General features: G+C 36.8%; 1 protein-coding gene across 3 annotated transcripts in view; it reads right to left on the reverse strand.

Moving 5' to 3' along the window:
- LOC134205606 (ubiquitin-conjugating enzyme E2-17 kDa) overlaps positions 1 to 15,739 on the reverse strand; it is a 68,713-nt gene that overhangs the window by 34,531 nt on the left and 18,443 nt on the right. For all 3 annotated transcript variants that reach the window (XM_062681001.1, XM_062681003.1, XM_062681002.1), the window contains exons 3-4: positions 12,023 to 12,086; positions 9,718 to 9,749 (exon numbers count right to left, since the gene is read on the reverse strand). In XM_062681001.1, the coding sequence (XP_062536985.1) occupies positions 9,718 to 9,749; positions 12,023 to 12,086 (96 nt within the window). The remainder of the gene's footprint in view (positions 1 to 9,717; positions 9,750 to 12,022; positions 12,087 to 15,739) is intronic.

Below are 15,739 nucleotides of genomic sequence, written 5' to 3' on the forward strand. Positions count from 1 at the left end.
GTCTTCACTGCTAACCCTTCGCATCGTTGTTGACGCACACGACATATACTTTCGTCGTGAATCGTCATGACGACACCAAAGCACGAAGACTTCATACTAATATTCTTCAAGCGGCAGCTGTCACTCGAAGTTTTTTTTATTAAACCTTTGAAACAATGGACGTTAATTAACGTATAAAGGCATTATAAATGTTTTCGATTTATTTATGTCACCAGAGTTTCTATTATTTGTTTATTTGAGACGCAATTCTGGTTTTAACCAGTCCGTCTATATTGATTGCACAAATATTTGAAGAAGTGAATACGAAAATCGTCATGACTTTTGGTTGCACGACTATCTTCGCGGTAGGCACGCAGCACGAAGAAACCGAATTGGTGTTGCATTATCCAATGGTATGACAGAGACTGCTTTTATCGCTTTCTTCATACGACGAGAATAACTATTGACAGCCCTGGTCAAGCCAGATCTCAACAGTGCTTTGCTTTTAGCTAAGAAATAGTGATTAGTCCCAAAACATGAACTGTGGTTACGGATGGAAGTGATGCTACTCTCATACAATACATACGTCTTGACTTATACCACCTACGATTTTGTGCTAATCGAATAATGCTAATGGTAATCAGCTTATCGTAGATATTTAACAATTAGGTAGATAAGGCGTCAACACGTACATATACGTATGATGGAATTTATTATTGAATTGGTGTATAACATCCTCAGAAATGTGTTGTATTCTTATCCCGAGTGGAATATATCAATAAGATAGATATTTCCATAAGATAATGATCACATTTAGCCACACCACAACAGTGGCTTAATGACAACATCATATCAGTTACGACATAATCACAAAGTCCTGAAATCTTAGACTGTACACGGAAACAAATGCATACCCACAGGCATGAATAAAAAATCATGAAATCATGAATCAGGTCAGTTCATGAAACCATGATTATAATTCATGATTTCAGGAACATTATTCATGGTACTAGGCAATCCTCATCAGTCAACAGTATGCATAACCGGTTATACTTCGAACACTCCATATCCAAGAAGTAAGAACGGCTGAGAGGTAGCACGCCGGACTATCGCTCAGTGTACTCGAGTTCAAATCCCCTGTTGAGCTTTTTTTTATTCTGTCGATCTTAACAACCAAATTGTAACGCATTGGTTGCGTTACGCGAAAATAAATCATGAAATCATGATTTATATTCATGGTGTATTTTCATAGCATGAAAACACGTCAGATTCATGGAATCATGAATTATTTTCTCATTTCTGGGAACGGATTTTTACCCGTGTAGTCGGTAATAAGGTATTTGCCACAAAAATATTAAAGACCTGGAACAAAGTGGTAATCATTATAATGAAAGTTGCATTATAAGCATTATAAATCGCACTTCGTAATTATTAATCATCCACATGGATTATATATTAAACACAATGGTGAGCCAATTTTCTCATTGGTTGAATATGTTCTGTCAAAAAGTATATAAACAGGTTAATTCAAACATAATATACTATATATAATAGCCCTGTTTGTCTGTCCGGTGACTAGCCAACCAGACACAGCACGCGGGGATATTCTCACAAAAAATAAAATATTTGACACTTCAATTCTTTTTGACTATCAGATGCAGAAAACAAAACCTGTGACAACCTTAAACAACCAGACATGTTGCAGCATTTGATGAAAAAAAATCATAGACAACAGACGTTGAAAATTGATTTTTTTTAATGCATGAATTAATGAACCACTTATATTGAAAAAAAAAATTGCCACGGGCGCTACTGCGTCCACAAATAAACTAGTTTTTCATAATGACTTATGTAACAATTATTAAGATTCGAGAAAACCTTTGGAGAAAGTTGGCAAAGCTTTTTTTAAAACGGTTTTAATAAGCTTGCATCACAACACAGCTCAAGTCTCTCAAATTCCCTGTGAAAAATGATAAAATTATGCATATACATGACATGCGTCACTGGAGATTGGTCGCTTTTCCACAGTGTATTATTGACGAAACTGTAGTTTTGCTTTTTTTGTTACAGTAGCGAGGATTACATACTAAAAAGCAATAAACTGTATAATTTGTAATAATTAATAATCTTTAATTTAAAAAATACATTTTCTCTGTATGAGGTGAAATACACCTCCTCATCCTTCCATACATATAGAACAGTTTGTCCCAGAGGTGCTCGCTACGCTATATCAATGTCTAAAAATAATTTCCCGTGTAAAATGTGTACTACCTTCCCAGCTGATGCCATTTACATATCCAAAGCTAGACCACGCACAGGTGTAATAGTCTCACAATTTCTGTCTCGTAACTAGCACCACGTGTTACAATAATACCGAATAATGAGGCAAATGTTTTTAAGTGCAAGGATATGTACATAATATTCTCGACTTGAAAAGACGATGTATTTGTTCTCATTCTTATTATATGCATCATTGCAATGCTTATGCAAACACACATACGTACACACCTAAAAACATTATAAATTAAATCGAACTGATTGCATATCTGAACATAACAGCCACAAGCAATAAGAAACCTTGACTTGATTGAAGCATATTGAAGCAATGCACTATTAATAGTTACGCCGGAACAAGAAGTATAAACAACAGTTACGTTGTTCTATTCACCAGAGAGGTATACAGTGACGTATGAGAAGAGTAGGTCGTTGTCACCGGCGCAATGTCACCCTACGCACTCAGTCGTCTGGGTGGTTGCCAAATCGGAAATTCAATTCAGGCAGAGTTTTCCAACACTACTTAGGTTCGAAAAAACCGTAACAATTGATAGAGACTTAACTTATATATAATTAAATATTTTGCTGTTAAGATAACATAACGTACCAGTCCCGCTTTAAACGAGATAAAGAAAAGAGGACACAAACATCAAAAATTGATGTGGTTTTCGCATGGGCTCGCATTATGATTAGAAGATAAACTCGAGTACGATGCATGAAGTGATTAGGCATTTTTTGGCCTGCCTCCTTTGTTTTAGTTGTTTATGACTTCCTCGTACACTATGTTAGCAGAGGCCAATAGCAACTTAATTCGGGATTGAAAGAGGGACTATGTCGGCCACATCGGGCGGAAAAGTGGTTTGTAAACAAACGTTAGATTGGATCCCAGCAGGGCGTCGCAGTAGAGACAGGCCAACAGACGCATGTCAGCGTAGTCTCCATAAAGAAATAAAACAGTAACCTGGAGACAGATTTTGACGATAGCTGGGAATCACCCAGGATGGAAATCTTTCAAGTCCAGGCTCTGTAGTGCTTTGTACCACCCGGGGTGCATTAAACCCCTGAGTAAGTAAATGCACTAAGAGATTGATTCAATTTTATTGCAAACTTTTGAAGATGTTTGAATTTTTTTCAATAAATTTAAATCGGTTCAGTTCAATCAAAGGTAATTGCCTATTTCCGGGGATTAAACCACCCGACTTGGACGTTAATTTACAATGTTATGAAAACTCATATGTGAATATGTACGTTATGTGGAAGATATTGATTTGGAAAATGTATTGGAGGTAACCACTTTCCCTTCGATGGGACTCGAACCCATGACCCTACAGTACGCTAGACTGGTGCTTTAACCAACTAAGCTACGAAGGACCTCCTTGGCTTGATAAATGGATTGCGAGTGATTTGACTATGCGTCCAATTTGGGAATCTCGAGCTCGTTCAGTAGCCGCTAGGTTGCGAAGGCCGACGGAGGTCCTTCGTAGCTTAGTTGGTTAAAGCACCAGTCTAGCGTACTGTAGGGTCATGGGTTCGAGTCCCATCGAAGGGAAAGTGGTTACCTCCAATACATTTTCCAAATCAATATCTTCCACATAACGTACATATTCACATATGAGTTTTCATAACATTGTAAATTAAATCGGTTGTAGGTCAATGCCCAGAATACCAATCCCCAGAATCAGTTCCCCAGAATGGTATTTCCCAGAATTCCATTTACCAGAACGACCAATTCTCTAGAATGATATTCCCCAGAATGTACTATTTCCCCGAAAAGAAATCCCCAGAATGACCCATTCCCCAGAAACCAAAAACCCAGAAGTTCCCCAGAAAAAAGTATCAGTCTAAAAAACTATGTCTTTCGCTGTCATTTCTATAAATTATAAATACCAGATACTATATTTCTATTCAAAAATACTTATATTGAAGCACGCATTTGCTCGGAATAAGGCAAAACGACATATGCTGTCTTCTTTTGAAGCACGCATTTGCCCGAAATGGAGCCCATTTGATTTGTTTGTTAAGGTTCACATATAATACGAAGGAGCAGATAATTCATTATGTTCATTGTTCATATTGGGGGAAGACCATATGGCATAAAACCGTTTGGCATAACGACTTAAATGTCTAAAGGCCGTTTGACATAATTTGTTGGGTACCTCGAGGTTATTTGGCATAATGAACATTTGGCATAATCGTTGAAAAAAGTATCAAATGCAATGGGTCATAAGAATATATGATTTCCATTCTTAGAAGTAGATGACTCCTTCTTTAAAAGTATGCGTTTGCCCGGAAAAAAGGCAAACGAGTAGATAATTACTTCTTCAAAAGTATGCATTTGCCCGGAAAAAGGCAAAAGAGTAAATGACTCATTTTTTTAAAAGTACGCATTTGCCCGGGATGAAGCAAAAGAGTAGATTACTCCTTCTTTAAAAGTATGCGTTTTCCCTAAAAAAGGCAAAAGAGTAGATGACTTCTTTAAAAGCATGCATTTGCCCTGAAAAGGGCAAAAGAGTAAATGACCGCTTCAAAAGTACGCCTTTTTCCGAAAGAAGGCAGAAGACTAGATGATCCATTTTTTAAAAGATCGCAAAAGTCGAAATGTATATGATTTCTTTTCAACGCATACGAACCGAATAAGATAAATGACCTGATGATTCCATCTTTTAAAGCTCACGATTTCTCCTTATAACGAGGAAGCATGCACGCATTTGGTTGGAAGAAATCCTAGAGTTTTTATGAATTTTTCAATTTGTATGCCAAATTGTCATTATACCAAATGGTCGTTATGCTAAATGTCCCTAAAATCATTATGACTATTTTTCTTGTCAAACGATCGTTATGTCAAATGGTCTTTATGCCGAATGTCATTATGCCAAACGCACTTATACCAAACGGACTTATGCCAAACGGCATTATGTCAAACGAGTATTTAGTATATATTTAGTATTAATACGAACTTTTTTTAGTGGTATTTAGTCAAATCTAGAAAATGGTGCATTCTGGGGTATGGTATGCTGGGGAATGTCTTTCGGGGGATGGGGGCATTCTGGGAAATGTCTTTCGGGGATGGGGGCATTCTGGGGAATGTCTTTCTGGGGATTGTGGTATTCTGGGGAATGGTTTTCTGGGGAATAGTGCATTCAGGGGAATTAATTTCTGGGGAATCACTTTCTGGGCAATGGGTTTCTGGGGTATGACATACAATCATTTAAATCATTATGTTGATCCAAAGAAAGGTGCCGTTGCAACTACGGATTTGGATTGAGGCTTCGATCTGATTCGCGAATAAAAATCAAATTAAACTTAAAAGTGACAGTTCGGAAATTATGAAATCCCCCGCTCATAAAAATGACTGGTGCTACCCAACAAGACCAACAAAATGTGTGTGTGTGTGTATCTTCAATCTAACCCCCACTGTCCGGCAGTGGTATTATGGAAGAAAGCTGTCTTTAATAAAGTCAGCTTTAGCCCGGGAGTTAGAAGGTGTTAGCTCTACTGCAGCTCCAGTGACCCATTTCAGACTGCCTGGTAACTCACGTCCAGTCCGAGGTCACTTTCACTTGCAATAAGCCCCGCCTGTTTATGCTACCATTATCAATTGGATAATGGATCCATAAACAAACTTCCGGATTTTTAAATCCAGCGTGTATTTAGTTTTGATTCCATAAAAACATATTGAAACAATCTCACCAAATTGATCCAATTCCGTACAAATGAACTGAGGAAGAGCAGATTACGAGTGTCCACGAATAAACCACTACTCTTCCAGCGCTTTTCCGACTTCCGAGCAATTCTTTATTGATCCATATTTTCCTGGTATTTTCACAAATTCATACATGTTTTCACCAAAATCATCCCCGTATTCAAACTACACAAACGATTTCGCGCACTCAAATAATAATATACTTGAGAAAAAGTCACCAAACTCGTAAATCTCAAACTTCAGATAACTTAAACTTTTTTCTTCTAGTACATATGCAAAAATACACATCAGCCGAATCTTTTTCTTGCGGAAACGAACAAAAACCGTGACAGCAAATTTTCACCCAACAAGACCAACAAAATGTCTATCAAAAATGATTCAACATCTGTCAAAAGTAATCTTGCTCTGCGAGCAGAGTTTTTTGAAAATTATTGAACTGTCATTTTTAAGTTTAATTTGATTTTAATTCACGAATCGGACCAAAGCCTGAACCGTAGATAAAATGATGCATTCATACACCAACAAATATTTGAATCTCGTGAATTATTCGTGGTTCAAATATGCAGAAAACAGAACTGTGCGGTATAACAATTTTAGGCTTTCAAAACTCAACTGTTATAAGTAGTGATGAACTTAATTTTAAAATTAAAAAATCACTTAAATAAAGATGAAAAAATGAACTGTTATAAAAAAATGAATTTAAAACAACCACTGGGAAAAACTATGTTTCAGATTCATATTCAAAATGACAGCCCCGAACAATTTGAATTACTGCTTTTGTCTCTGTACGTAACAGCTTTCTGTGGATAAAACGAAAATCTTCCTCTCTTACTAATTTCTTAATACCTATAATCGCATATCAGACTTATCTTTGCTAGAATTCTTAGTTATATGCATAGGATAGCATATCATAGTTACGATTGCGGTCCCATTGTTTGCTATTAAAAATTGGCTCGATCGGATTGCATCTCGGAGTTATTTTTATAAAATCATTGTTTTTTCTCAAGGGTCCCTCTCCACCCTTTAAAAAAAATCAAAACCGATTTTTTTCTCAAAAATAGTGGCAATGCAAAAACATGCAAAATGATCGAAAAAATGTGATCTATTCCCCTAAAGAGCTTTTTGGACATTTCTAATGTGTTTTTTGCCTTTCTCGTATACAAATTATACGTAAAGGCTATACTAACCGTGTATCGCATATTTGTCCCATCTTTGCAGGGTTTCCTATTCATATGGGACAAATATGCGATTCACGGCAGTATAGCATCACTCCAAAACCGAACTTTTTATAGAAGCCTCGGAGACTCATAGTGTTATATACCAATCGACTCAGCTCGACGAATTGAGATGATGTCTGTATGTGTGTCTGTATATGTGTACAAGAATGTGAGACACACTTTTTGGTACTAAGCATTATCCGATTTGTTCGCAACAAGTTGCCGTCGATTGCCGTCGAATAGTAAAAAAAATTGAAAAACGAAATTTTTTTTTCAAATAGGGGCAGTAGCAGCAAATGAACATACGGGGCAATATGAGCCACCCTCATTTTGAGCTTATTGACAAGTTTTATCATGTAAAAGTTATATGATCTTTAAGAGGATGCTCCACATATGCATCAACGTGAAAACCGCATTAAAATTCAATTCAAACATGAAAATATACTTGAAAATGTAAATTTTCACTGCATAGGCAAAATTATTATAAGATTTCAAGTTTATAAATAAGGTTTTGACACAAAACTGATTAAAATACAGGTCAAAAATACACCACAATCAAAAGATATATTAAAATTGAATATTGTGCACACATGTTTATATTGATACAAATCTGAATTTATCATAAAACTTTTTTTTTCCCAAAACCAGTCTCTATGGGGCAATATGGGCATACCTGCATAGAACAAGATATCTGGCCTTAAAATGCGAATAAGTTTAATTTTCAGTATTCGAATACAAGAATACATATTATCATATATGTAAGAGTCATTACGAAAAAATTACAACAGTGCATTACTGCGATAGAAACAGAAAAAATGACCATTGACCAATTGAAATGTGGCTGTTCAAACGGTGAAGAGTGGCAAATCAGTTCAGTCCGCTGTTGTGCAATTTTTTTCATTTTATTTGATATGGAATACTCACAACTGTTGTAGGAATATCATATTCTTCTATATTACGATACTTTTTTCGCCTAAATAAAGGTTTTGGAAGGGTGGCCCATACTGCCCCAAATGGTGGCTCATATTGCCCCGTATAGTCGGGAACACACATTGAAATCAATACATTTTCAAAAGTGCATTCCAACAATTTCCAAACGCATTTTTCGTCATTCATCGACGAAACATGAAAGGTAACATTTTCTAGTATAAGTCAACTACATTTGAACGATGCTTTTTTGAGCTTTTCAGCGCTTTTCCTTAGGTGGCCCATATTGCCCCGATCACCCCTATTGCAGCAATGTCATTTAAATAACCGCAAATGGATATAAATTGATGGAAAAGATGAAATCTATCCCCCTAAAGTTCTATTTCTACCTCCTGTGTTTTTCTTATTCTTTTAATGCGCGAGAAAGGCACCACCAACGATAGGTGGATTGATCTGGGGTTTTTTTTTCAATATATTTTATAATGCACGAGAAAGGCATCAACACTGCTAGATGGATTAATCTGGGTTTTTTTTCATAATAGACTGCCAACGGGACAACTAACGATATGTAATAAAAACTGTTGTATTATTGTATAGCTCAATATATTTATGTAATGGTCTATGAAATGATTGACGACCAATTAAATAAAATAAAATATGATATGCGATAACAGAGAGTTCAAGTAGGGACAACGTGAAGATTTTTTAAGTTCACGAGAAAAGCAAGAACATATTATAGGCAGAGTTCTAGCTGTTTATGCAAAATAATAAGTAAGTTATTGCCTAGAATAAGGTTTACAATCAAATTTCTCCGTTGGTGCATTTTTGCGGCATTCCCACCTAACGCATTGTTTACATTTTGGAGAAAAAAAATCTCCCGGGAGTATCGCCCCACGAGAGCAGGTGTTTTGATTTTCTGCTTTTGTTTGCATGCTGCCGTTGTCCAACGTAAGTAAAATTGCAACCAACCAAACAGCAATCCATCTTTATCTTTCGTATGTTTGAAATCAACAGCCACTTGTGGGCTGTGGGCTGAAAAAAGCATCCGGCTATAGAGCTCATATTGAGAAATTTCAACAATTTTGGTGGCTTAGATAAGAAATTGTTGGCTATTATCGTTGTTTATAACTATTTGGCGTAATAACTTAAAGTAGGCAAGTCGGCTGATGGAATAATATTGGTTAGAGCTCCAATATATGCTAATGTACAACAATCAAATCAGTATGCTCAACCGCAGCTTAATGGGCTAAAGTTTGAGCCATACACGCAAAACTGAAAGTATGCTCTTTTCAGGAGAAGTATGCTCTTTTGCGGGAGAATGGGACTACCCACAAAAGGAGTAAAATTTGATGCATAAAAAGCATAAGTTTTACACATTTTTCCTGTTTTTATGCATAAAAGTGAATCATTTGTGAATAAAAGAAAGTCATAATTGTGCATAATATTTATTCCTTTTTATGTGTAGTCCCATTCTCCCACGAAAGAGCGTACTTTGAAGTCATAATTGATTACTTTATAGTCAAGAGAGCATAATTTAAAGTCTTTTGTGTGTAAACTTTTTTAGCAGTGTATACCCTAACTAAGTGAAATATGTATTCAAAACCAAAGCTTACTTACCGGTCCCATAATTGTTGCCTGCCAATGAAATACTGAAAGGGAAAAAAGAAGAAATTATTGTTTTTATCAGTTTTGAAACGTGAAAAATATATAAAGGTAAAACAATACGATAATAAGGTACCAGTCAAAACGTTCAATGCAAGAGGTGGCGTTGATTCAGTGTTAGTAAAGTCAAAGTTGCATCACTATAAAACTACTAATCAGTGCAAACTAAGTGCTGGAGGTAATCTGTTCACCTCATAGTTAATTCCTTACTACTACTTTCTTCTAAAACACTCTCATTTTCAATAAATTTGCAAAATTCTTGATTTTCCCATACAAGTTATCGGGGCCCTCCTTAGCCGTGCGGCAAGAAGCGCGACTATAAAGCAAGACCATGCTAAAGGGGGGCTGGGTTCGATTCCCGGTGCCTGTCTAGACAATTTTCGGTTTGGAAATTGTTTCGACTTCCCTGGGCATAAAAGTATCATCGTGTTAGCCTCATGATATACGAATGCAAAAATAGTAACTTGGCTTAGAAACCTCGCGGTTAATAACTGTGGAAGTACTTAATGAACACTAAGCAGCAAGGCGGCAATGTTCCAGTGGGGGATGTAATTCCAATAAGAACAAGAAGAAGAATCTTCTATGAGCTCTTGGTAAAAATTTCAAAACATAGAGTAGCAGGCTCAACAAAATAGATAGAAAGACCGGTATCACCACTATTTTTTCTAGAAAAAAAATCCCTTGAAAAAGGCAGAATACATCCTGCCGAAACGTTGGGCCATTCAAAATATAGCCGTTTTGAATGACCCAGAGACAGATAGCCATAGTGGTGTTGGGGCTGAAGGGGATGTGTTGAAGAAGTTGTCGAAGAATTTTTTTACCTTGGGACGGCTGTGACAATGACGTTTCACATGTAGTGAAAAGACGTATTGCTGCTGCGAATAGGGCCTACTACGGATTACGTAACCCGCTTAGATCCCGCAACATGCAGAAACAAAATTTTCTCTGTATAAATCTCTGATTCTGCCAGTGGCCCTTTACGGACGTTAAAAGAGGTAGACCGAAGACCTTTCGGGGTATCCGAGTGAAAAGTGCTGTGTACAATACTCGGAGGAAAACTAGAAAATGGTGTGGTGCCGACGCATGAATCTCGAGCTGTATAAAATATACAAAGAAAATATTGTAAACTGTATAAAATACGGCAGACTTCAGTGGGGCTGGTCACTTAGTGCAAATCTCGGAAGAAATAACAGCAAAAAAAACATACAGCATAGAACCGGAAAGGCCACGGGGTGGAATCGGACCACTGGGAACCCTGAACGATCGGGGAAACTGGCGGAATATCGCCCAAGACCGACGATTATGCTGCCGTAATTTGGCAAAGTGACGTATACGCCATTTTCCAAAAATGGTGTTATCGAGTAGTATTCATCGTACTCTTTAACAGAAAAATGGAAAACATGTATGTTGTAAAATGGCGCATACGTAGCTATACAATATACCAAGCATAGGTGTATCGACGCTGTAGCCAACCAGGTTTCCATATATCCACTGAGTGGATGAAAAAGACAGTTGATGGAAGCGAATTAAACTATACGTGGGCCGACTCCGAAGTTAGCAACGTTTAGCATAGGTAATGCAATTATTGACTTCCCACATAAGGTCAAGATGTCGATTATCTAAGCTAAGAGGAAAGGTGGTAAAGGTGAATAATAAACCAAAAACATAATAGTAATATCCCGATTTTATCATCTCTTGGTGAATTTTCGGGTGATAAAACAGAAAATGTGATAAAATCGGAAAATAATATTTTCAAATTTTTTAATTCATTTCATAAATACGTGATAAAATCGGGTCAAATCTGTTTCTGATATTGTAATGTTATCCATGAAAAACCCAAAATAAAATATCAACATCAAATTTGTTAGAGCCGGTTTTTACGTGGGGAAACGTAACGCGTTAATTCCGAAAATTGATTTTTGCATGCGTATGTTTTTCATAGCAATCAATGAATTCCAAGGAATGCAACCCAAGGTATAATGTTCTGTTAAATTGGTCTTTACCTCAACTAGATTGTTGCCATTCTGGGCTCAACTGGGCATACCGAACCAATTTCTAGAACGAAAGAGTGGTGGAAGTGTTTTTTCCTATGTATGTGCCCGATTTTTCCCGATAATGAACGCTAGGCGGTTCTTTGGTACATTTTATATCTATCTGTTGTACCTAACGCCATTTCATGGCTTCCAGCAAAAAAATATGTACTATAAACTACCTAATAGACAGCATGTCAAAAAATACAAATTGCATTGGATATACTTACGATCATCTCCCACTGGTCCTGCACTGCATTGTGCGGGTGGATCTCTCCCCAGGTCTTGTAGTTCCTACGGATAAAATGAGAAAATAAAATAATCAATTGTAAGTGCAGAGATTGTAATATTGTATCACGTTTTGCATAATGCTGTTTGGCAAATGGTCTTCTACTTCTTTGTTGGCATTCGTCTATCATGTGGCTACAACACAATGTCACCCAAACACAAGATGTGGGTAAAATTATTTGTGTGTCTGTCTCAATTCTTTAAAAAATGCGCAAAAATTACGCTACAACCAATGAATATAACTATCTGGCCCGGTCTTGAGTCCACCGCCCGTATTAAAGTAATTCTTAATCGATTTTCTGGCAACGAGTTGCATTCGACGGGAACAAACCCTATTTGAACACTATTCAAAATAAACACGATCGATCGTTGCGTTACAAAGTAAGTTATGAAGAAAATGGTGTACCGAACCATACATAATTGTTTGATTCGCTATACATGGTTTCTGCAAATTATCTGTACAACAAAACAGGTTTATAATTTTTTTTTGCTTGAACTTGAGCTTGATTGACTGCCCGTAGTTGATACTGCATTATGACCATATCAGCTGTTCTTGCACAAGAAAACAACAGATGTTTACTTGGGACTAGCACTCATGTTCAATGTACAAGTACTGGTGATCTCATTTATTAGGTTATACTGGCGCCTACGTCATAATGCAAGTCAATGTAAGAAAGGGGAGGAAATGATGATGCAATCAAGATTTTTTTATGTACAGGTTATCCGACTTGTCAATATCTGACGGCAGAGGGTTTTGTTTTTCCTTAGGACGGTTCGTAAGTAAATTGATGAATATATTTTATTATTTTTACAGCATATACTGTTATTGACAAACGCTCTATATTGTCGAATAGAGCTCCCTATTATTCACCTTTCCCACTAACACAAATTTTCCTTCCCGAGACATCTATGAAGGTAGTATGGGTTCCCTGCATCTTCACTAGTAGATGTTGAACTAACATTCCTTCCCTTCCTTCCGTGATTGTAAGGACGTGGCCAGGTATACAACTGCTACTGTATAGGAAAAGGTACTAATCCCAAGTACCAATTTGCGACAATATACAGTAGATTGCTCAATTGAGCATTGTATAGCCACCCACGATTTGTACAATCACATATGCTATGCTATGCTAGGTTGTCCGACTTGTCAATATCCCCAACTCAGCCATCTTGGATTTTTGTATGGAATTTATGCTCGTTTGTTTACGTTTTGCACTGAAAATGTATGTTTCCCCCCCCCCGCGCTGGTTATTCCCATCTACTGACGAAGTCGGATAACCTGTACATAAAAAAAATCTTGGATGCAATCACTCGCCCACTGCAAGCCGAATATACCTCTACACTTGTCGAGTTTATACGGAATTCATTGGAATTTTGAGTTAGGTTCGAGAGGCAGAGGTTCGTCTTGGTTAACGAGCTGCCAATGTGATAGATAGGAAAAAGCAACTGTTGGAATTTCTAATTGGATGTAAGAAACGATTAGTTCATTTCCAATTCTAGCAGTTACTGCTACAATAGTTGAAGATATAGAGAAAGAAATGGAAACGGTATGGAAGTCCATTTCCAGTTCTAGCGATTGCAAGAACATTAGAAATATAATGAAGGATACAAAGGATAATGGAACGGACCAGGGATTGAACCCATGACCTCTTGCGTATGAGGCAGAAGCAGTAGTCATATGACTGCCAAGCCCGTTATTTATAATTATTTCTTTTTTGATCAAATTAAAGAACCATCATGCATTGCAAGTTATTATAACGGTTGGCAACTAAAAAATTGGCAACATCATGTGAATGAATCCTTAGAATGATTCCTTAGTATTGTTCTGTATTGTTGCATACATACTTTCACCCAGAGCGTTAATGAATAAAGCTTTCAATGAATGATTAAGATTGTTATGATTAAATCATTCAACTCTATGATTAAAGAATATGATTAATGATTTAATCATTTTTGACAATGGTTAATGATTATTAATAACGATTAAATTAATTTTTGACAATGATTAACGATTATGATTCATGAATAAAACGTTTGGAGTATGATTAACGATTGCCGATTGTGATTAAATGTTGACCCAATATGGGTGTGATGAATGATTAACGATCGATATGATTAATGATTAATGGTTATGAATAATTAAATTGAGTGATTATCATGTTGATCAATAAACAAGTAACATGTTTACTAAATTGGATTATACCGTTTAATAAAAAATATATGATTATGATTAAAGATTAGCGAATAAAAGCGATGTATGCAATGATTAAAATTGATGAATTATGAATAAACTCAAAACAATTATGAATATGATTAGTGAATTATGACTAAATGTAAAATTCTATGATTAACGATTAGTGATTAATGATTGGATTATATTTTTTGTATGATTATGATTAATGAATAATGATTAAATAACCCATTATTCATTAATCATGATTAAATCTATGATTAATCACTAATGCTCTAACTTTCACCCCAACATTGCTTACAACGTGCCGTCGAAACAGGAAGTGGTCCGTACACTAATTACGTAAGGTCGTAAGCAATTTTTGTGAGATTTTCATCCCCCTCTGCCCTTATGTAAGATTTTTCCTTTGTCAATATTTTTTTATTTATATGGAGCGTAAGAAAATGGCAGACCCCCTCTTCCCCCATAAGTGCTTACGTAATTAGTGTACGACCCCAGTACTGCGGCGCGCATTGTAAATTTTTCAAGCGAACGAAGGTTATGGGAAAAGTACACGGTAGAACATTTTAAACGTGAAAATGTTTCGAAAACTGACATAGCATATTTTGGTCTACTGAGTTCTATTGTATAAGAAGGTAATTGTAAGGCCAAAGACACGAAGCAACTCATAAGCAGGTTCAGAAGAAGCATTCCGAAAATCGATATTGCAGATCCGTACAATGGTCATGTCATACCAGCAAGACTAAGCTGCGTCGCACGGCGAACCACGGACCATATGCTAATATTTATTAGTCTAAGTTTGAAGACTAAGGACAACTCTTTGTATAACATATAGGGGAAATGACGGCTTTGGCAGGTTTTGTTCTATTATTGTCAGGGGGGTTTTCTATAACTAATTAGCATTAGCATTGAGCAATTCGCACAAATTTGTAGGTGGTACAAGCCAAAACTATTGTAGAGCTTGAGCTTGAGCTTGATTGACTGCTCGTAGTTGCTACTCCATTATGACCAGATCAGCTGTTCTTGCACAGGGAACCAACAGATGTTTGCTTGGGACTAGCACACATCTTCAATGTACAAGTACTGGTGATCTCATTTGTAAGGTCATACTGGCGCCTGCCACGTCAGAATGCAAGTCAATGTTGGGAAGGGGGAGGAAATGATGATGCAATCACTCGCCCACTGCAAGCCGAATATACCTCTGCACTTGCCACGAGTTCATGCGGAATTTGTTGGAGTTTCTGGGTTAGGTTGGGGAGGCAGAGGTCCGTCTTGGTTAACGAGCTGCCAATGTGATAGATAGGAGAAGGTAACTGATGGAATTTCTAGTTGGATGTAGGAAACGAGCTCTATAGTTCATTTCCAATTCTAGCAGATTACTGTTAGAATACTCAAGTTGAAGGTATAGGAATAGCAATGGAAACGGTATGGAAGTCCATTTCCAGTTCTAGCGATTGCTAGAACATGA

Source organism: Armigeres subalbatus, chromosome 1, assembly GCF_024139115.2.
Source record: "Armigeres subalbatus isolate Guangzhou_Male chromosome 1, GZ_Asu_2, whole genome shotgun sequence".
Taxonomy (NCBI): Eukaryota; Metazoa; Arthropoda; class Insecta; order Diptera; family Culicidae; genus Armigeres; species Armigeres subalbatus.